Below are 23,156 nucleotides of genomic sequence, written 5' to 3'. Positions count from 1 at the left end.
TGTAAATAAGTCTGTTGTCTTCTCAGGCCAGGCTGTTTGTCTTATGTGTGTGTTTGTAGTAAATGAATCTACAAGTGCCTCCCTGATACAGTTAACACTTGGTTAATTACCCAGAGCCTTGCCTCGTCCTGTAACTGCCATTCCGCAAACAAACATCTGATGTCTGGGCAGAGTTTGCTGAGACCTAGAGAAGCAAACTCTTGATGGATGTGGGACAAACCAAATAAATACAGTATTTCATGTTCTTTTAATTCAGGGCCAAGTAGATTTGGATGAAGTGTTTATTCAGTTTGCTGGCTGTGTCAAGATGCTGTGGTGTATTGATTCCTTTTATTACTAGCAGCCGTTTAAACCTAACCTCTTCCAGATCCAGTGTTTCAGAAGCCGTAAATTTTAACTTTACTTATGAGCAAAGGCTGAAATGCTGTGAAAGCCTTTTTATTAGTTGAGTTCCACCATTCTCGATGCTCTTGTGTCACCCATGGCAACAGTATTTAGGGCTTCTTAAATTAGAGCGGCTGCTCAACTGCCGGGGAGGGGCAGAGGCAGCTATAACGTGAAGTCAGAAACGTTTCAAGGATGTAAGATCCCATGATGCAGTACCAGACAGGTGCAGGAAAGGAGGGGCAGGCCTAGAGAGATGCGGATTTGGGTTGATCGCGTTAAATAAACATTTACCTTAGCGTCTCAGATCCTGAGCACTATTTGGAAACAAGAAACGGAAGACCAGGTAGCTGAACAATGAGGTGGAGCCGGAGACCACTAGAGAGGCCCATTTGGTTCCACTGGCCTGGTCTTTATGGCCCCAGGTACCCAGCACAACATTAAATCTCTGAAATCCTTACTAGACAAGAAATCTAATGTATTTTCCTAAGCTCTGAAAATACATTCTTTCTATAGATTGGTTGGAATAAGATCTAGGAGACACTGTCTTACATGTAAGTGCTTAACTTTTCCTCTGAGGCCAGAGAACTATTTTGTATCAATCAACAAAACAAAACCATTTCATCTGGAAGTAGCCCAATAATGAACCTCTTGGCCAGGTTGTATACACTTGAAAGGACCTAATTTTCCATAAAAAGAAGAGAAAGAGGTATTATACATGTTTACTCCTGAAATGCATCAGTAGGTGAGAATGCCTTGTATTTGGGGTTAAAGACAGTTCTACTTGTGTGGCTTCTTGGTTTTATCTTATGTACATCATTAGCTTCCATCTGCTTTGTAGAACATTTCCAACCAGTTTTCTAATTATCAAAGATGTTTGTTTAAAAAGATTTTCTTTCCTCGACCCCTAGACCCCTTTTTATTTGATCGTGCTGCAAAACTCTAATATAGCATCAGTGAGGTTATCCAATCAAAGAATTATCATTTCATCGTAGGAAAAAACATCTAGCTATGAAGAGAAAAACTCACATTGAAATAATTTAAAGTAAAAAAAACATACGACAAAATGTTGAATGAGGAAATATCTACCCCATCTCCACTTTATATTTCTTTGCAGAGGAATTTAATCCCAAATGATTCATTTAGGCTTGGTTTGTTATTTCACTGTACTGATCTTTCTCTTATTTTTCTTTCTTGATGATACCTTTGGCAAAAGACTTCAGTCCTAGAATTTTAAGAAACCACATTTTCTTTTTAAAAGATTTTATTTATTTATTTTTGAGAGAGGGGGAGGGAGGGACAAAGAGAGGGAGGTACATATAGAGGTACATTGGAGGGAGAGAGAGGCATCCGTCAGTTGCCTCTCATATGCTGTCTGAAGGGGAACCAAACCCACAACCCAGGCATGTGACCTGACCCGGAATCGAACTAGTGACCTTTGACTTTGTGGAAGGCCGCCAAACCAACTGAGCCACATGGGTCAGGGTGGGAGCCAGGTATTTTTAATAATTCCAGTGATTCTTACAAGATAACCCTTAATATGTATCTTCTCTTTGACTATTTCAGTAACTTAAGAAAAAAACATATTGAAATGTCTTGCTGTTAAAATTAAGTTGCTTCCCCAAATCATATTTCCTTTTTTTTTTAATTGCAGCACGTGGAGAAACTTTCCTAATAATTTGAAAAAAAATCTAGGTTCAGCATCAGAATTTTGCCACCTTTCAATTTAAAAAAAAATTTATTTTGGTGACAAATACACAACGCAATATACAGATGGTGTTTTATAGAATTGTACACTTGAAACCTATATAATTTTTAACCAATGTCGCCACAATAAATTTAATGAATTTTCTTTAATTTCCTAAACTCATTGGATATAGGTCCTACACTGCCCGAAACCTGGTTAGGTCTTCACACGAAACCAAAGCCACCAACGGGTGTGAATCCTTACACTATTGTGACCAAAGGCTCCGTCTTAGCGTTTTAAGGAACCAGGGATTCTAAGTAATTCAGTCCTTCAAATTTAATTTAATTCACTAAACGCAGCAAAAACTATATAGTGTTTTCTTTTTCTACAACCGCATTTGAATCAAGGTACTTTCATTCCCCCAAATATCTTCTGATCACTATTCCCAAAGTAACCAAGTAAGCTTTTTTAAAAAAGGAATTATAGTGCAAGATAACATACAATTTGTCATTTTAACCATCTCTAAGCATGCAGTTAGTAGTGCCGAGTACATTACATTATTGTGCAACTGACTTTTAACATCCCAGATACCCTACTAAATCCCCCTCTTCCCTGCAGTAAGCAGACCACCCCTGCAGCCAGAGCCACCTCATATGGGATGATCTGAGATGGAATGTCCCCCTCTGTACCCACGCAAGGGAAAGCAGTTTTTACCTTGGGGAAGTTACTCAGATTTCTAGAAAAACTTTCAGTCAGGTTAGCTGTCATGGTGTGAATTAAAAGGTTATGTCAGAGGTTAAACTATGCAATTAAATCAAGAAAGCAGATTATTCTAGTAGCTGACATTAACTTTTGAAAAGAGACAGGATTAGCTGTACTTAGTGACATATAAGCTGCACAAAGCGAACAACTCGAAAAAATTATTTCACCAAGTACTTCCCTTAGAAGAAAATCGTTCTGTCTTGCACCTCTAATTTTTCAACCTAATTCTGTTACTTCCTGAGGCTCATTATCCTTTTCCAGATTTGCACACAGTGACTGATGCATTGTGACGGCTTGTTTTTATTTTTTACTGTAAGAAATATTCCCTCCCTCCCTAACTATCTGCAAATTAACTTTTTCTCTTACTGTAGTAGTTGTTGGGATGGAACGCAGAACATAGAAATGTATCAGCGAGACTCTTTAGACAGGAGATAAATTCTTCAAGGCCACAAGAGTATCATTTATTAAGTGGCTGCTACAGTCCACTAAATGGGCCCCCTTTGACCTGAAAGAGTTAATGCTATATTGAAAGTGTCTAGATTGTCCCCAGCTTTTCTCCCTTGGAAGGCTCTGACCCATTAATGGAAGTAATAATAATAACAGAAAACAATCCCACTTTGCTTCCATTACTCTGAAACTGTTAATGGTATCCTAATGTTTTTTATTCTTTAACTGACATTCTGCTCCGCTGAAATTTCGAGTGTAGTATTTTTTTCATTGCCATTTTTATATCCCATGCAGAATGCTGAGTAAGGAACAAGGCAAAGGCTTATAATTGGTCTTTTAAATCATCATAAACATTTATTTTTCCCCCCATGGCTATATCTAGTGCCAATAACTCAGTCACAAGATGATGGGAAAACTATTTAATGATGCATCACAAGCTCTTTCTAAATTCTTACCCAGAACAAGGCAGGGAAAATAAAATATGACATTTTGCTTGAAAGTTGATTTTAAAATAAGAACAAAAGTAGTTCTTTTTCTGTGGGAGTATTAGCAGTGAACCAAATTGTTCTCTCTCTTTTTTTGATGTAAATAGTTTTCAGGAAAGCTGCATGTTTTTGTGTTTGTGCTATAATTAATTATTAAAATAAAATAGGGCTCTGCGATGTTTGAGGCAGAGCTGGGCGTCTGTTCGGGGAGGCTGACTTCTATAAAAGGTGAATAACGATATTCCTGGGGCTGTCCAGAGGACGAAAAGCATTTGGCACAGAGCCTGTCAAAGAGTGCGTTCTGAATAAAGATTAGCTATTGTTATAGTTGCTGAACCAAAACATTCATCCCAACTTTGAGTGCTTAGGTCATACCCACCGGGCAAACAAGTCCACTCGGTACATGGTGCAGTTGGAATACCTTGCTTATTGGCCACAGAAAGAAACAAGTGTATTTGAGCGACCGGGTTCGCACCCAGGACCACAGACTTCGGAGGCCTCGTTTGGCTACGGGGGCAATCATACACCTGGTCCCCCGGCTGGTAGGGGCTTCTTCGCTCTTTTTCCATTCCCTCTGTCCATCCTCATCTCCACACACACGTCCCTGCACCACGTGACTACTCTGTAGCAGACCAATCATTGGGCTTGCCGCCTCTCAGCAGGCTGCTGCTCTACCCCCTCACCCCTCAGTCCCCAGCTGTGTCTCCCCATCTGTCTTATGCTGTCCACTTTTCAGGGGCCCATGTCAGCCCAGAGCCTTCTTCCCCTGACTCCCAACACTCTCTCCATGTCTTGCTAAATCCTGGCCGGCTTGGGGAGCTTCCCAATGCCACTTTTTGGCTTTCCATATAGACCACCTGTTCCTGAAGGACAGGTGTTCACAAAGAGATTCTCTTCTGTGTCTTCTTTTGATCAGTTGGGTCCAACACCTGTGACAGATGTGGAGGAAAACACCTCCTTTCTTCTTATTAATGGGAACATGTGACAGGCAGGCTGCTGCAGCCGCACAGCTTTCTTGTACGTGTGTAGTTTCCTCTGATCTCAACAGAAACCCGGGAGATCAGCGTTCTGTTAACTCAGGCAAGTTACTTAACCTGTCTGTGCCTCAAATCCTCAAACATAAAGTGGGGATGACAATAGCGTATCCCTCATATAATTAAATGGGTTCATGCACATAAAATTACTCAGTGTGTGCCTAGTACAGGTAGTTGCTATTTTCCCCACCATTGTCATCATCATCAGTGAGGTTGTATTTTTCATGATTCCAGCTTTACTGATGAGGAAACTGAAACCCAGAGAGATTAAACCACTTCCCTAGACCCCAAGTCCTCACATTCCAGGTCCACACCAAAGAGGCCTCTTACATCGGATTTTACTGGGGACCAGCTTAGATAGCTTTCTGTCCATCATTTCCCCAGTTCATTTACAGGTAAGTTCCCAAATCATAGTTGTTCAAAAATTCGGTTAAACAGAAGCTTGAAATGAAAATCTATGCCGCCCAAACCCTCCTCCAGAAACAGCCACCTCCTCCCTGTGAGTTGGCTCTGACGCCTCCCGATTGTGAGCAGCCTTGAGAGTACAGTGTGAGGGTCAGGAACTTGAGTAATGTCAGCATTACTCTTCTCTCTTTAACATCCATAACAACATATTTAATTAGTGCAATTGTATCTAGGTTGTTTGAACCCTTGGTCAACTATAGGAAGAATTGATTTTATGCACCTTTGGAAAGCCATTCTATTTTTGTGAAGTATGTAGCAATTAGTAGTATGTCTGTAGTTATTAGTAATGATCTGGAGAATGCCCCACCCCCTTCACAGAGGTGTCAGGGGCCAAGATGAGCAGATCAATTTAGTATTGTACAACTCTTCTCAGTGCTGGGGCATTTGTCTCTCATAAAACCTACCCAGTAAGGGACTAGAATGCGCCCACCTATAGGCTGGCATCAGTCACACTTCTCACTGCTGTGGTCCACTCTGTACTTATGATCCTTTTTGCCAAGTAGACATAATAGCCAAGGAACAATCTTCCCTGCTCCTCGAGTGTCTGATTTAACTTGAGCCAAGCAGTGAATTGTTATATGGATGAAAGATTGAGAATAGGGCATTAAGACTCTGTAGGTTAGCAGAGAAACTAACTTTGGACTGGTTTTTGCAAAGAAGACCATTTATTGACTCATACAACTGAGAAGTTCAGAGAACATCTACATAAAGACCTGGCTAGATCTTGGGTCTCGGTGTCAACAATGTTCACTCTTGCAGCTCTAGTTCCTCTTGTTCAATGTCATTCTTATGGAAGGGCAAGATGCTAACCAGAAGCTCCAGGCTTTCTTCCCAGTAACCCCAGTACCAGAGAAGGTGACTTTTTCCCAATCATTCTACCATGACCCATTCCAATTATCCTTCTGTGCGTCAACAGCCTCTCCCTGAATCAACCAGAGGGATGAAGTGCACTGACTAGCTGTGGCTGGCTCATAGGCACCCTTGTGGGTAAGAGTGGGGCAGACATAATAACACAACAAAAAACAGGGTGCTCATTCCGGATACAATAGTGGATACTGGGTAGAATAAAATGAATAGATGTCGATACCAGGGATAGAAAAAAAGGGGGAGATCAGGATAACTAAAGAGATGTGATTCTTTTCTTACGTCTCCATGAGCTTCCCTGAGATTGAGTGAAGCAGTGTTTCCATGTGCCCTAATGTTTCATTACAACCCAGCAAGAATTTCAGTACAAGGGAGATTGATCATAGACTTTCCCGAGGGGGAGTTATTAATGGAAAGACCACCTTCTTGTAACCTTGTTCCCTCTGGCAAGGGCTCCTCTGGCTGAGTTATAGGGAAACTCCGGTGTGTTGTCAGATTTCACAACAACATTAAGTGGGACTTCCTTTTCATATTTGCCACCTCATTTATTTTGTGTGTCCCCAAGTTATTAGTTTTACTGCCCATTAATCATTATATATTACAAAACATAGTAAAGCGTGCTTGCGAGGAGATAGCACAGGGTCTGGGCATGACAGTCACAGCTAAGCTGTGCCAGGAGAAAGGGTCGGAATGGCGGGCAGGGAGGCAGAGCCGCCAGCACCGCTCGCCTCGCGGCGGATGAGGACACGCGTCTCTTCGGGCTCTCCCACCTGGCCATAGAGGGATCCGAGGGAAGGAGCGCTGTTCACCGTGAGGACAGGTGACTGAGCACCAAAATATTTTTCTAAAGAAATTGCTTCACAAAAGCCTGAAGTCAAAATGGCAAAAAGGAAGAAAGTAAAGAATGTTATCTTTTTTAGCTGTGAGTCCTATTACTGTATAACAGAGCAGTTTTTTTTTCTCTTTAGTTTATTCTAGATATTTCTTCTGTGTTATCTTTTCTCAGAATACCAATACTATCAAGCCATCCCTCCACTTATTTCCCACCCATCACCCATACTGTCATTTTCCTTGCGGTCACTCCATCCATCCTGTGTCCCCACCACGCAGTAAATATATCATGCTTTTCCCCATTTATGAGTGACTGTCCACCTCCCACTTTTCCTGCCTATGCTCAGTCTGTCTTCAAGGACGAGTCCTGCTTCATTCATGAAACCCTCATACAGGGACTCAGGCACAGTGTGCTTTCTTTTCTCTGGACGTCTGTCCACAGGTCAAAATGACAGCAGCCCTGAACTGCGCTACATGTCAGCATTCCCAGCACTATTATTCACAGAGATGCCTGTCGGCCAATGACCCCGAAAGTCCGTGACCTTGTCTGGTTTGTCATCTCGTTGATGGTGTCATGCGCTTGTCTGAGGGAGGAGAGTCACGTGACTGTGAAAGAGCCTAACCAGCTCTTTACTCGCTGCCCCAGACGTGGTTATTTTTATCAAGTGATTTTTAGCACTCGGTGTCTTTATGGAGAATGCCTCTGTAACAAATAAGCTTTGGGGGCTGTTGAAAGAAGGAAAGGCATGAAAGATCATTGGAAAAGTGATGAAGTGTTAAACAAAATTTTTGAAAGTGGAAGTTTTGAATACAAGGTGAACGTTCAAAGCTAATGATGACTCAGGCCCACTCTGTATGGATATGGGAACAAACCCTCCTGGCATTCTCTTGGTTGTGCAGAATCCTTATAATGAGCATGAACATTGCTCATAATAGAAGACACATGGTACAACCCAATATTTAATGAATACTTACTGCGTGTCAGGTACCACATTTCAGCTCTATACCAAATAGTCTTCTAAACAGTTCTACGGGGAAATGCTATTATCATCTGTGTTACAGATGGAGAAACTGAGGCACAAAGAAATAAGTTAACACAGTGCAGGGATGGGCCTGGGACATGGACCTAAACAGTTTGATTCTAGGACCTATGCTTGTAATAGGTATTGCTTTCAAGATTAAATTACTAGTGGGTGCTGAAGAGGCAGTTAATCAGTGGAGTAAAGAGATAACGTGGAGCTCGTTGGAAATACAACTCCAGAGGAAGCTGGGAGTCATACATTTCTATCTTCTAAAATTTGGAAAGCTTACTGCCCTCAGAGGACACGTCACAAATGTCAGGGGACTGCTCCACATCCTCTGGTGTTGTCACTTCGTGTGTGCTCCTCTGGGCTTCACTCAGGGATTATAGGATTCTGGAGGAAAATAGATGCCTTATCTTTCATTTCTGAGGCATCAGAGGAATTGAGGAGAACGTTAGCTCAAGAATTGTCCAGACCACAAAGCCTCACGTCACACCTCTGTAGCTTTGCCAAGTCAACAGGCCAACATTATGTGTGTGTGTGTGTGTGTGTGTGTGTGTGTGTGTGTGAGAATTCAGGGCATTTGAGAGAGAAATTGGAAGAGAGTGGAGACCAGTGATTGTGCTAAGATTTAGTATTAAAGATATAGTATTGCACTAAAGGTATAGTATCACACTAAAGCACTGCCTCTGAGAATGTTGTTCAAGTCATCAGGGGTGGGAAATCACAAAATGCAGTTTGAAATCCCCCAAGTGCACCTTAAAGTAGGGAATGCCAAATTATTTCCACAAGATAGCTTTGTCTTTTTTTTGTTTGTTTGTTTCTATTTTTTTATTTTAATCATTGTTCAAGTGCAGTTTTCTCCCTTTTACTCCCATTGCAGCCCACCCACCCAACCCTCCCCACTTCCCTTCCATTACCACCCTCCCCCTAGTTTTTGTCCATGTGCCCTTTAAATCTGTTCCTGTAAACCCTACCCATTCTCCCCTGAAATTAATTGAAGCATCAGATTAACTGATTGGCTTGTGATTAAGGATGGGGACACATGAAAGATTTAAATTTTGAAACACAAGAGTCACATCCCTGTGATAAGATGCTAATGACATGAACATCAAGCTGAGACCATTACTCACACCTACATGAATGATTACTACATATGTAAAAAACACAAGAGTTAATAAGTGTTGATTAGGATGTGGAGAAAAGAGAGTCCTCACACACTATTGGTGGGAATGTTAATTGGTACAACCACTGGGGAAAACAGTATGGAAGTTTCTCAAAAGATTAAAAAGTAGAACTATCATGTGGTCCAGCAGTTCCACTTATGGATAGACACCCAAAGGAAGTGCAATCACAATTTTGAAAAGATATCTGTATTTCCATGTTTATCCCACCCTTACTCACAATAACCTAGGCATGGAAACTACCAAGTGTCCATTGGTGGATGAATGTAAAGAAAATATGATACACCCTCACTACATAGATGAAAATCCCACCATTTGTGACAACACACCTGGATCTTGAGAACATGATGCAAAGTGAAATATGTCAGACAGAGAAAGTCAAATATGGTATGATCTCACTTATATGTGGTATCAAAAGAAACTGAACTCGAGAATAGAATGGTGTTTGCCAGGAGCAGAGAGATGTGGGTAACGGGGAGATGTAGATCATAGTAATAAGGTAAGTAATTTCTAATGTACAGCATGGTACATATAGTAACAATACTGTGTTACCTACTTGAAAGGTGGTAAGAGAGTAGATCTTAAATGTTCTCACCACACACACACACACACACACACACACACACAATTATGTGAGGATTTAATGGAGGTGGTAACCAACATTGCGGTAATGGTTTCACAATATAGACATGTATCAAATCATCACATTTATACCTTAACCTTACACACTATTTTGTGTCAATGATCTCTCAATGATAAACAATAAAATGTAACCCAGGTATTTAAAAAAAAAAGCAAAGACTCACAGAAAACAGTTCATTTCTCCAAACTCCTGCTCTCCTAGACACACACTCACTCCAGAACACACTTGGAGTGAGTGAAATTGCTCTCACTGCTTAACTTATTTTATCCTGCCCCTCCCCCCTCCTTCTCTGCCTTCGTAGCTCTCTCTGGACATGAATGTACAAGCAAATTTGGGAAAGATCAATTGTGTATGGTGTGATCTCATTTTGTACAGGAAAGAACTTTGTAAATTATAAAACAGCAAGGGAATGTTAGTTACTAATTACACTTGTCTTCTATTCCTCTTAGGACCACTCATAGTTCTGAGCAATAAAAACACTCAGTAAACATTCAATGATAGCTGACTCGATTTTGGCTTGTCATACACTGGATTGAAATCTTGCCTAAAGTGTATCTATAAAGAGATCATTATTTATATTAACATGAAACTGAAAAACCTCACTTTATCTCTGTTCTGTAAATAACTCAGTAATTGAGAATTTGCAGTTGTTTTTAGTATAGTCAGCTATAAAACAGAGATAAAGTAATAAAGCAAAAAATGCAAAACTAATGTTTGAGCCTAAAAAATACAGACACTCAGTTTATACACTGTGTAAAAATATCTTCATGTGGATACCACCCAAGAAATCAGTTTGACCTTCTAGCTATGCTAATGGTTTTCTAAGAAATGTATTAGAGTTATTTATATTATACTTTATTTTGAGAGTATTGTAATACACAACTCACATAATACATAAGCCATTCAACAATTGAAAGCAGAAGAAAAGTGTGCAGCAAGTCATACAAAAAGTAAATGGTAAAAAGGAAAGGGGTGGTATCACTGAAAGAGTCTCTGTTCACCGTGAAACACCTGTTACCAAGATACTCAGGGAGGAACCGGAAGATAAATAAAGGTGTTCTTGGCAGTGCATAAGAACAAGATGGCTTCAAGTGCATGTAAGGAGGTGGAATGGCAGAAAAGGTTGATACTACGAAGAGAGAAGTTGAGAGAAAGGAATGACTATTTTCAAAGGAAAGAGCAGCATGTAGGGAAGATGCATGAGTAGTTACAGGTAGCGTAGAAATGATTAAACCCTTGAAAGTGGCCCAAAAGAGCTGAAGGGTTGTATTAACAAAGAACCGGAAGCCATGTGTAGGCTTTGAGTAGGTGAAGCAATTGTGGGGTGTGTGTCTCCAGGGAAAACTTCGTTGGTCCTCACAGCACTGGAGCCGAGGGGCAGCCAAGTGCTGTAACTACCCTCTGCTTTCACCTTCATGTATTTCTACAACAAATATGTATTGATACCTCTGTGCTGAGGATGCAAAGATCGGCAAGACCAAGAACGTGGTAGGTGACATTTATCCATCTTCTTGACCCTGTTTCATAGGTGGAAAAGCTTGCCACCTTAGTTTGTTTGGCTCTCAAAATGAATCTTTATTTCCAGGTAAACAATAAAAGTAGTGAGGTGTTTTGTTATGTTTAAGTAGCCCACATTTTCCTTCAGAGACCAATGCTGTTTACCTAATTTTTTAATTCATTATTGTCTTGAATGCCAATTTTGAGTGGTTTCTTTGTTTCTTTGTTTATTTTTAATCTAGTAGAATTTTCCTGATAAGGCAGGTAGAGGAAAAACAAAAGATTAAAACAAACCAGTCTACTGGGAGTGAATTTGTCTGAGTTCTTCATTTGCCTTAACAGAGTCTACCTAGAGATATGTTTATATATTTTTTAAAATAATTTACCAATGAAATTGAACCATTTTTCTTATCCATAAAAGAGAAACTAAAAGAAAGATAAATGTTACAAAAATATTTTTAGTGTAATAAATTCAACATTTTTTAATTTTGTTGAACCTAATTTGAGTCCAGGGGAGAAATCAAAATATGACATAAGAATTTGACTTTCAGTCTATAAAAGAAGGAGTCTTTAGTAAAGAAAATAAAAGTGTATAGCAACTCTTGGCAAAGATTTAAAAACCCCTGGAAGGCTATGACCATACACACAATCAAAGCATTAGTTGTATTTGTTCACTTCGTCTTACCCTATTTTCTCTAGATATCTTCACTTCTAAACAGATAATGTTTGAAGACAGAGTAGGAGAGATTATGCAAATACATGAATCTTAATGAGAAGTTCATTATTGAACATTTTGACATGAATTTCAGGAAATAATAAAAGACCTTGGGATTTATTGAGACTTAAGAGAATCAACTCTGCTCCTGGAGAACTTAGAAACTGCCAGAAAAAGAGCTGAGACCCAAATGACAGCAGATAACGTACAAGCCAGATTACATTATGCCTGATAGTAATGAATAGGAAATGGGGCACTGTGATAAGCTTGGAATGATGATCAATATTTGGAATACTGAGATAGGCGAGAAAGTAATTAGTCCCATTATGGACACAGCACAGATAACACAATTTGGGAAATTATACGTTTGGATTTTATGGGGAATTTTTTTTCTAGGCTAATGGATTTGCAATGATATCTATTAAAGCACATAAGACATTTTGCCTCTAGGGAAACTACTAAAAAAATTAAATATACAAAATGTTCAGTAAGTGTAATCTAAAATAAAAATACAAAGTGAGATATGTTGAAAATAAAATGATGCTGTGACTTCCTACTTGGAATGTATAATAATTTTTCATTCAAAGAGTTTTGAGGCTATTAATTTCACATCTCAACTCCCCATGAAGCAAGTAAAGCATTTTTATTCTATTTGCCCAAGTTCATTGCTCATGATACAGAAAGGCCAAAATGATAATGAAAGCTATCTTGACAAATTCCTGGCCTTCTCAAGTTCCGTACTGTGACCCTGGGCAGCATTGTAATCATCTTGATCCCCAGTTTGCAACAGGGCACAATCCCTTTGTCTTAGAGGGAGGGGCTCTAGGTTAATTAATCTCCCCTAAGTGCCTGGAGAACCATCGATGTTATTGAAATGTGCAGATTAACACATACATTATTTATTGTTAGTTTATCATAAATATTTGTGCATTATTAAACTTGAGCCGGAAGAAAAACTGGCCATGTATCTCAAAGTGAATACGTTCCCCAAAATAATTTCTTATGTTTTAATAAGTATGTATTGGAAGCAATTTCATCAATAATGGAAGATCCAATTACTGGTCTCCTGGATTAAGGCATCCTTTTAATGTGGGGTCTGAGTGCTCGAACGGGAAGTTCAGACATTGCCAATGAAATCCCTGACTAATTACACGACTGTAGCCTGAAGGGAAGGGCAGCCAGGGCCCCGTTATTCATCTTCCCACCAACGGCCTCTGTGGCTGATGAACAGGTGGATGAGTATACCTTATTTCAAAAGAAAAGTGTAAGGAGTTACTTGCAAAAAAGACTCAGGTCAACTTTTAAATTAAAAGGAAAAAAATATATAGTATTTTTGTATGAAGCCCTTGTCAGCTTTTTGCAAAAGAAATGGTTGTATTTAAGAATGCAGCGGTAGACTGAACCCATGCTTTGTGCTGGGCCTTTGCTTATTCTAACGGTTAGCGATAACAGTAATAATAATTATCACCACTGTCTTATGAGTACATACTATGTACCAGGCACTCTTCTGTCTTCGTCTTACCCTCATTTTACGGATTAAGAAACTGAGACTAAGAGTGTTTAATAACTTACTAAGTAGCGGACTGGGGCATGTTGGGATTTTCCACAGCCTCTCCTTGTAAGAACTCACTATTAACCACTCTGTGGACTCTTTTCTCTGCTAACCCTAATCACCTGGGTGTAGGGAACTAACAGCAGTTCTCAGCCCGAAAGCACGGGCAGGAATCCAAGGCCGGGGCTGACAAACCGAGGCTCACACCCACTCGGTCCTACTGGAAGGATGTCTGTGTCACTGTGTGTGAAACAGGCTTTCTAGCTAGACGGCTGGTGCACTGGCGTTTTGGCATCTTAAGAATCTGGTTTAGAGACAAGTGTGCCTGAACAACAATTCAAAAAAAAAAAGAATCCGTTTTTTACATAGGCGACGCCTCTCTACCTACCCAGTAGCTCTGTACTCCCCACTGTTCACATTTTTTATGCCCGTGGGGGAATTAGTGGCCCGACTCCTTTAAATCTTTAATTCTCTCTATAACACTGTATTTCCCTGGATGGCATGGAGTGGTGAGTGTGTCTGAGGACTGGTGGGGCCAGAAGACGTGACTGCGACACTTCCCTGTACTCTGTGTAAGGAAGGCTTCTGGGTCTAAGTCAAGACAATCCTTTTGATTTGAGAATAAAAGAATCTTTGACAGTGTTGTAACATCTCTTTAAAAATGACTACAATGGTATTTCTTTATGAGGCCTTTATTTTAAGGGAATATTTGGCACCTGGAACTTGAAGAATATTTTTTATAATACCACCTTCAGAATAATCTTTAACATGTGAGATCCCTCTTCTGGCACCCTTGATAACTGCTTTATCATTTCCTGTGAGAAGTTTGTGTATGTCAAGTTCGTATTTCTGATGGCAAGATAAGTTTATCAGGATCTGAGAGAATGTAGTCACTGACATAGAAGTCATGAGTTAAAAAATAAAGTCTCGTTACTGAACGTTGGAAGATGATTTGTTCCTTGGCGTTTGCAGCTAACCTAAGCTGGCCTGGAAATCATTGAACAGTCATACTCAGAGTAGCTCTGTAGCGGCTCAAAGTGGGACAAGTAAATGCTCAAATTTGGACACGGTCCACCCCATGACTGATAACACGTGGTATTCATAGATCTCTCTCCCAGACAATTACTTAAACTCAGCCGCAGCCAGTATCATATCAGCTACAGATGAAAACGTGAGGAGTGATCGTAGTTTAGGATGACTTCAATGGCATAGAATGACCGAGGTTTTGATTTTGATTAATTACTTATTTTTTTTATTATCCCTTCAAAGAGACTTTTACTTTTAGTGGGAGCCTTGAAAAAAATATGATTTGGGTAAATAGGCTAAAAATAGACAGTGAATATTTGCATTTTAAAAGCTACAGAATTCCCAATGCAATGTGAGCCCAAGCTAGAACTGGTATGGGTCAGAGCAGAAAGGAGGGATTGAACGTGACAATTTATTGTGCATTATAAAATCGTTACGTGGTTGGTAGTTTATTCCAAGGGTTCTATTGGCATGTAGTGCCGATGCCCATGAGTTGACATAACAATCCCTCCCAGTAACCTTGACCTTTGGTCCGAAGCTTTCTGACACATAAGGAAACGTGAGCCTGGGTCAAGGTCCATGGCAGAGTGCCCTTTCACTTGGAGATTCAGTTCCGTTAGGCCCATGCACCTGTAAGCCTTTGTAAATGCTTCGGGTTCTTCTCTCTACCCTCAGTTGCTCTCCCACTGCCACATCCTGTTTGCTCCCTAGGAATAAATGCAAATGTTTTTTCAAGCCTGAAACCCCCCAGAGTCCACATAGGACTCAACCACCCTTTTTGCTTTTAGTTTTACTAGGGACTATTCATTACATCCAAGAGAGCTAGGTTGTCGTTTTGGCCAACATCAGTTGATGCTTCTAATTTGCGGCTTCTCTTTATGTAAAGTGAATTCCTTGCTGGCTCTATTAATCCTGCAAAATCCAGTTTGCTTAGAATGACTAACACTGTGTTTGTTCGTTTTCAAATATAACTTCTTGCTAAGCTTCAGAGGAGCTCCTTTTAGATAACATGTCTTATATCTTGGATGATTTATTCACTTTCATGTTCCCTGGAATCCATTGCTGAAGGTTGATGTGAATACTTACAGTTTGATTTCTAATATAATCTCCTGGATGGCAATTAATAAATAAAAGATGGTTAGTATTGTGGACAGAAGAGTGAGGCTTTCTCAGATATTTTTCATCTTCACATTTTCACCAAACTTCATACCAGACCTCCCTAGGGCTTAATGGTGTAAAATATTTTCTGTAAACTCCAAAGCTTTCACTGTTGCTTTAGTGCCCCAAGCCTCTCTTGCTTTTTGTTTGCTTGTCAGAAATGATCTTCTTCGATTTCTGTTTCTTCCACTTACTACCCTTCCTGGGAATATAAGAAAGATCTCCCTCTCTGGATTTAAATGTATCCTCTGTATTTATGACTCGCAAGTGGTACTGAAATATGTCCCTGAAATTTCTTGTAATTTTGTTTTTGCTTAGTCACATCTCTGTTGTGTTTACGGGAGATACGTGGTCACTCTCTAAAAGGTGGTGTGTATTGCCATCATGCGTATTGTTCAAAGGGAAAAATTTCATCCTGTACGTTAATGATTAAACTGTAAACAAAAATCCAATCTTTGCGGTTTGCCTGCTTGACTAGGCTCGGGGCTATTCTAAACCAACGCTCTTATTTTAGAGATGAGCAACCTGTGTCCTTGCTGGAGTAGCTTGACCATAGCAAGTCGAGAGCAGAGGCAGTGTGCCGCTTCAGGCAGTGTGGAGCAGAAAAGGTGGAGGTAGCCTGTCTCAGGACAGTGCCCAGTTCTGACACTTACAAAGTATGTGATTTTGGACCGGGTATTTCACTGCTCTGTGCCTCAGTTTCCTCATCTGGGGACTAACAATAGTGCAGTAGCACAACTGTAAGGTTTAGGGTAAGTTAATATAAGTAAAACACTTAGGCCCTTAGCTAGTGTGGCTCAGTGGACTGAGTGCCGGCCTGCACACCAAAGGGTTGCCGGTTTGATTCCCAGGCAGGACACATGCCTGGGTTGCAGGCTGGGTCCCCAGTTGGGAGCACCTGAGAAGGCGACCACACATTGATGTTTCTCTCCCTCATGCTCCCTCCCTTCCCTTCTTTCTGTAAATAAATAAAATCTTTAAAAAAACAAAACAAAACACTTAGGACTAAGCATTGTCAGCTGTCAGCGTTATTGTCATTATTTTGACTATTCTTAATATATACAGAACATAAAATGTGTATTGTTACTGAATGTTATGTGTGTTTATATAGGCATTTATTTCATCTTTGTTGTGCTTCTTTTGTACTTCTTTTGTACTCTTTGTCTTACCTAGTACTGTGCTAAGCAATTAGTGGGAGTGTTAACGGTGAGGGCAGTAGCAGAGCGGAAATAGCAATCATAGTAAAAAAAGATAATGCTGTTTAGTGAGCCCTTCTGTATGCTAGACATTGAAGTGTAGGTACTTACATACTTACCCCTTAATATGCACTCAATGTATATCTACTGAAAAACTGCAAAGTAATTCAATTCCAGTAATGCAAGTATAGCTGCACCATAATAATAATCCCCTTCATAACTGGAGAGGATTGTGAGCTTTGGCTCTGGTGGAAAAGAGCCCTGATAGAATCCCTTCCATCTTTAAAGTAAGCCTGTGCTGCTGGTATTTATATAGCTTAATCCTGTTATGGACAACTGGGAGCCTGGCTGTGGGTGGGAATGGAGGTCAAGGTCAAGGCCAAGGCCTGGGTGACAGAGGGCAGAGACAGGGCAAGACAAACAGTACAAGTGAAAAATATTATGTATCAGAACACAAACAATTAAACTTATTTAGGTTTTGCTTTTATCTTTTTGAAGTATTATGCCATATAAAAGTTTCCCCTTTTGTAGACACCCAGTGAGAAATAATTTGTAGTGATAAGCATTGACACAGAAAAGTTGTTTTCTTTCTTGCTTTGCTTTATTCATCTATAGACTAAATAAATTGCATTAGCTGTACACGAATAGCCACCAGAGTGAGGTAAAGTTTTTAATCACAAAAATTGAAATCACATCAATGTTCTTTGATTTCTGTGCATAGTATGGTTCTTAATAATTATAAAAACAGGGATGAAAATAGTACAAGCTACAATGTCTGGGGTGCTTGAGGAGGGCACTAGGGGAAAAGTACTTATATTAGGCTCTGTGTGTGGGGGGGAGTGTGTGTGCTCACATGCATGTCATGTACACACGTAAGCTCTGTAAACTGCTGTGAACTTTCAAATTCATGTGTGTGTGTGCTTGCGCATATATATATATACGCATAGATATTATATATATGATACAATTTTAATTTTAAATCTTACTGCAAAAGGAAACTAAGGCTCGAAGAAGCCAAACCACTTGCTTGAAGTCACAGAAAGTGGCACAGCTTGGGTTTATCCTCAGCTGCCACCCACTTACCACTCCTTTTTGTAAGCTGCCCAGTCAGAAATGTTTCCGGAACAACAAACCCTTCCAGGACACCACATTGCCTCAAAAGGGAAAAGGTAACATTTTGCCCTTTCTTTTCCAGAATCTCCAAGCAAAGATTTCGGGCCAACTCTGGGTTTGAAAAAGTCCAGTTCCTTGGAGAGCCTGCAGACAGCGGTTGCCGAGGTCAGAAAGAATGAACTTCCCTTCCACAGGCCCCGGCTGCACATGGTCCGCGGCCGCGGCTGCAACGAAAGCTTCAGAGCAGCCATTGACAAATCTTACGATGGACCCGAAGAATTAGAAGCTGGTAGGGCGACATGCTTCCTTAAATGGTTTCTTCATCTCGTTATTATCCACGAATCACAGGCAAGAATGTGTGCTTAACTACGGAGAAAAATGATTTAAGGGTCCCAATTATATTTTTGATATTAAAAGTAATTCATTTTCCTGATATGTTTTGCCCTTTGGCTTAACGAACATGGAATTGGATAAGGCAATATGCAATTTATTTTACAGTGCAAACGCTAAAGAAATGTTCTCTTTCACTTTCCTACAAGGACCAACTGTCATTTACCCTCGGGGTGGGAGCACTAAGTATGCATTTCTTGACATTCTTATTGGAGTCATTAGAAGCAGCATCAACCCGAGGACTGACTGCATTAATTGGGTGGAAGCAGTTGGGTTATTTTTGTACTCAGAAACCTCTCCTGGAAATAACTCACGCCGCGTGTTTCCCGCCCAGCATGTGCGCTTGTCTGAGCTGATCAAGGTTAACAAGCTGGCGTTCGGAGAGATTACTGTTGTTCTACGAATCAAACCTTTCAGACGACTAGCTAGGCAACCGGTCGTCTCCCACTCCCCACACCAAATCTGGCTTGAAGTCACCAGGTTTAGGCAGTGGACTCTTCAAAGGGCGCAAGTAGCCACATGAAAGAGTAGAACTCCAGAGTACTGTTATTTCTTCTTCTGTATTTTACACTGAACTTTCCTTGATACACAAACATAAGTGCCCCTGACCACGAGTATTGCTTTATTTCTCTGCACAGACGGACTGTCTGACAAGAGCTCGCACTCCGGCCACGGAGCTCTGAATTGTGACTCTGCCCCTCATGGGAACTCCGAGCTAGAGGACGTGGAAAATAAATCCAGGAAAGTCAAAAAAACAAAAGAGAAGGAGAAGAAGAAGGAAAAGGGCAAAATGAAAGTCAAGGAGAAAAAGCAGAAAGAGGAGAACGAAGATCCGGAAAGGAAAATAAAGAGGAAGGGATTCGGTGCCATGCTGAGGTATGGGCTTGCTTTGAAGGCTAAGCTGGTTTTGCTGTTTATTTCTTTGTTTGTTTCTCCTGGTAAAATCATTCATTTGTGTGCACTCAAAGAAATGCAAGCTTTTGCTTCTCTTTGGCTGCATGCATAAAAATATAAACAGAGAATGTGCTTGCTCCTTTTCTGCAGAGGCAGAATGAGGCTTCTTGGGTGGCTCTGAAACTCATGGTGATGACAGGAAGCTGTTATGTATCTATTGTCCAAGAAAAGCCAGTGCTTGGTAGAGACACAGGCAATTCCTAGAGCCCTTGGTACCTAAGTGTTGTGTGGATAAATCAAATGTGAGTCCTAAATTGTGTAAATGAAGCACACCCCTGCTCCACCCCCATGAGTCTAGGTGTGTGTATGGCCAGGACTGTGGGTGCATTGACTGTCACCAACAGAGGCTCTGTGGTCCAGTGGAGATGGCACTGGATCTGGAGTCAGATGGCCCGGCTCTGAATTCGCAGCCCTCCACACAGCAGCTACTGGGCTTCACACACACATCTTCCCTGAGCCTCACTTTCTCCCCTTTCAGACTGGGGCTAGCATGCCTGCCCTCCTGACGCAGTGGGGATGAGAGATGAGACTTCGTGCGCGGTCCCTCCTCTGACTAGGCATGGCTCATCAGGGTCCACTCAAAACACAACCTGCAGTTTGAGGTCAAGATCACACCTTCTCCTGTTGCTCAGTCTCTGTAACCAGGGGGAAGGGAAGGGCACTATTAAAACAGAGTTAAACCGGTTGTATCTGGTATTATCGGGCTGTCGGGTGCCCTTTTGTGGGCCACAATTGTGGACTTTTCAGGGGGCTTCATATTGCACCAATCACTGATGTAGGAGTTTCATTTTCTCACTGGCTTCCTGGAATCTCCTGATGTCAGGTGGTACAGCCCTGGAGTCTCCTTACCCCAGCTACTAGACTTTAGTTCGAGATGGCTTTAGCCTGACTTCCTGCTAGAGCATCCACTTGGCTCACTAGAATCATGATCTCGTGCGCTTCCAAATGAAAGAAGTACAGCCTGTTCCCACTGCTCCTTTTCTCCTTCCCCTGCCACAGGGATGCCCCGGCCAGCCTGGCATCTTCAGAATTCTCCAGGGCAGAGTCAAGCACGGATGGCCCTTCTACAGCTCTGGCTCTTCTACTTTCTAAGTAACGTTGAGGAAGTCATTTAATCTCTTTGTGCCTTAGTCTTCTCATCTGAAAAGTAGGAATCTTAATAGAATCTACCATTATCATGAAAATTCTATTTGCTTACTTACATATAATGTGTTTAGAATAGTGACTGGCAAGTAATAAACATTCCGTTAATGTTAATTATTGTGGTAAGCAGAACAATGGTCACCTAAAGATACACACATTCAGTGCCCAGTACCTGTACATATGTGATGTTGCACCTCAAAAGAGAATTAAGGTTGCTGATCAGCAGACCGTAGATAAGGTGATTGTCCTGAATTTTCCCCAGAGGACCCAATGTAATCACAAGGGACCTTAAAAGTAGAAAAGGAAGATGTGACTGTGTAAGAAAGGTAGCAAGAAATGCTATATGCATGTCTATATTTGCTGGCTTTGAGACTGAGGGAGGAGGTCATGCACCAAGGAATGTGGGCATCCCCTAGAAGGGGGAAAGGTCAAGGGCACGGATTCTTTCTGGAGAGCCTCCAGAAAGGAACACAAGCCTGCCAACTCCTTAATTTCAGCCCATTTTATTACTGAAGCCACTAAGGTTGTGGTATTTTTTTACAGCATCAGTAGAAAACTAATATAATTATATTATAATTATAACTACTTCTATAATGTCTTAGTATTATAATTTACAAGGAAAAACCCCTGTTTAAGGTATAAAACAGCTAGAAAGGTTTAACTAGAGTAGTCTATAAATATAAAAAACTGTTAGAGCTTCCCATTTTCTAGAATATCACTAAATTAAGCCCCAATGTTATATTTCATTTCAGATTATTTGATTCACAGGTTCGTACTCCATAACACAGAACTGGCTTTTTTTGTTGTTAAATATACACTCTGTTTTCCTTTGGTAGAAATCACAGGGCCCCCTGGATCCTTTAGACATCTAGCAGCTCAGGGTTTGTTCTCTTCTACTATTTTAGCAAAACTAAGATCTGAAAGGTGGTGTTTGATTGTATCTCTGGTGTAAAAATAGCAAGTGTTTTCCATAGCCTTTTGCATCTGAGTTTGTGAGCATATTGGAGCTTCTGCGACATGCACAGTTTCAACAACAAAGAACACAAAAACTGTTACCATTAGCCAACAGATTTTGCTTTAATTCTCATCTGTTGCTCAAATGCTATTGACTTATTTTCTTTCTTATTTAAAAAAGATTGATTGCTTTAAGGTTCTCTAGGAGTTAGATGTGTGGTTTAAATATGTATTATTTTTCCCGTTATCTGCATTTCAGGGACGGACAGTCTCCTGAACCTGGGGCTTTCATACAGGTTGTGTACTTGTACCATGCACCGTGGCACCTGGCCAAGGGCATGAGCAAGGACTGGGATTCTTCTTTCTCCTCCTCACTGGGCCTTGCATGGTGGAAGTGTGAATGTGCTGACCGTGGTATGCTGGTAGGAAGCTAAGTGCTGTGTGCTTTTCTGATAGGAGCTGATCCGTTCATGTTGATGATAAGAAGTAAGTAATACACTTTAGCTCATTAGGTAATTTAACGTACTCCTGATCCTTTTGGAAAAATTACCTGGGATCTCATTAATCCTTATCTTTACATGTGTTGTCTGGTTCCAGGATGTTTATTCTTTGCTAATTTCAGACTGATGCCTTGCAGATTCAACTATGGCTGTGGCTCTTACACAGGCCAGAACTTACTATGGAAAGGTAGGCAGCTCTAGAACCTACTGCCTTTGGTAGCTTTCCTGTGTTCTCTTTGCCTGCTGTTGAGAGAGAACTTGAGGGGATCGAGCTGCTTAAATTTCTCCCTGATGTGTTCAGATTCCTTCAGGCCTTGTACTCAGGGTGGCACTACCCTGCAGAAAGACAGCATGTGGCTCCTGGTAGCCCAAGGGCGAATGAAGCTCAAACCCCACAACAGACACGCCCATGGCTCTCAGTCTTTGGCCGCCTCCCTGGGATCTAGCAGACACCTCCTAAGCACTGCAGAGAAGTGTCTTTTGGCTAACAAAAGTGGCCCTGTCTAGAGTGAAAACTCCAGAAGTCAGTCCCTGATTTCTTAGTCACTTAATAACCTTGTTAATCCTTGTAGTCTTTAAATTAAATTCTGTCATAGATTTGTGTTTAAAATGCATAGCTTTTGTATCATAGCTGCTGTATTTTCCTCAATTGTCAGCTGGATTTGAACCCTGAATGGGAAGCCTTGATATCATTGATCAAGTGCCTTTTTCTGTATGCTTTTGTGTGATTTCGTACTCAAAGGAATTGTGCCTAGTAAACTCCTTTTCAGTGGATTAACAAAGAACAAACTGCAAGACCTGCCAACAGAAACTCCATCTCTGTTTTTAAAATTGGTCTGCCTTAACTTATTTGATTAATAACACACATTGAATGCCTACTCTTTGCCAAGCACAATAATAATTATTCTTCCTTTATTCAATTCTATTAAAGGCATGCTTTGCATCAAGCACTATTCTAGACCCGGGGCATAGAGCAATGAAGTTTCTGCTTTTATGGTATATTTTGTGTCTTAGTGAAGGCAGAAAGAATGAGATTTTTGGATTTCTTGACTTTAAAGCAAAAACAAGTAAAATATTGCATAACCATGTAAATTATTGTAACAATGACTTTCTCAGGAAGTAGCAGAGCCATTTGCCTAGAATACCTCTG

General features: G+C 40.7%; 1 protein-coding gene across 1 annotated transcript in view; it reads left to right on the top strand.

Annotated features, from left to right (window-relative positions):
* Positions 1-23,156, top strand: part of PARD3B (par-3 family cell polarity regulator beta) — a 972,625-nt gene that overhangs the window by 673,236 nt on the left and 276,233 nt on the right. The window contains exons 17-18 of the mRNA XM_028510082.2: positions 18,148-18,354; positions 19,094-19,331. Coding sequence (XP_028365883.1) covers positions 18,148-18,354; positions 19,094-19,331 — 445 coding nt within the window. The remainder of the gene's footprint in view (positions 1-18,147; positions 18,355-19,093; positions 19,332-23,156) is intronic.

This window comes from Phyllostomus discolor, chromosome 4, assembly GCF_004126475.2.
Source record: "Phyllostomus discolor isolate MPI-MPIP mPhyDis1 chromosome 4, mPhyDis1.pri.v3, whole genome shotgun sequence".
Taxonomy (NCBI): domain Eukaryota; kingdom Metazoa; phylum Chordata; class Mammalia; order Chiroptera; family Phyllostomidae; genus Phyllostomus; species Phyllostomus discolor.
Note: the sequence above shows the minus strand (reverse complement) of the source record. Positions and strands in the feature narration are given on the sequence as shown.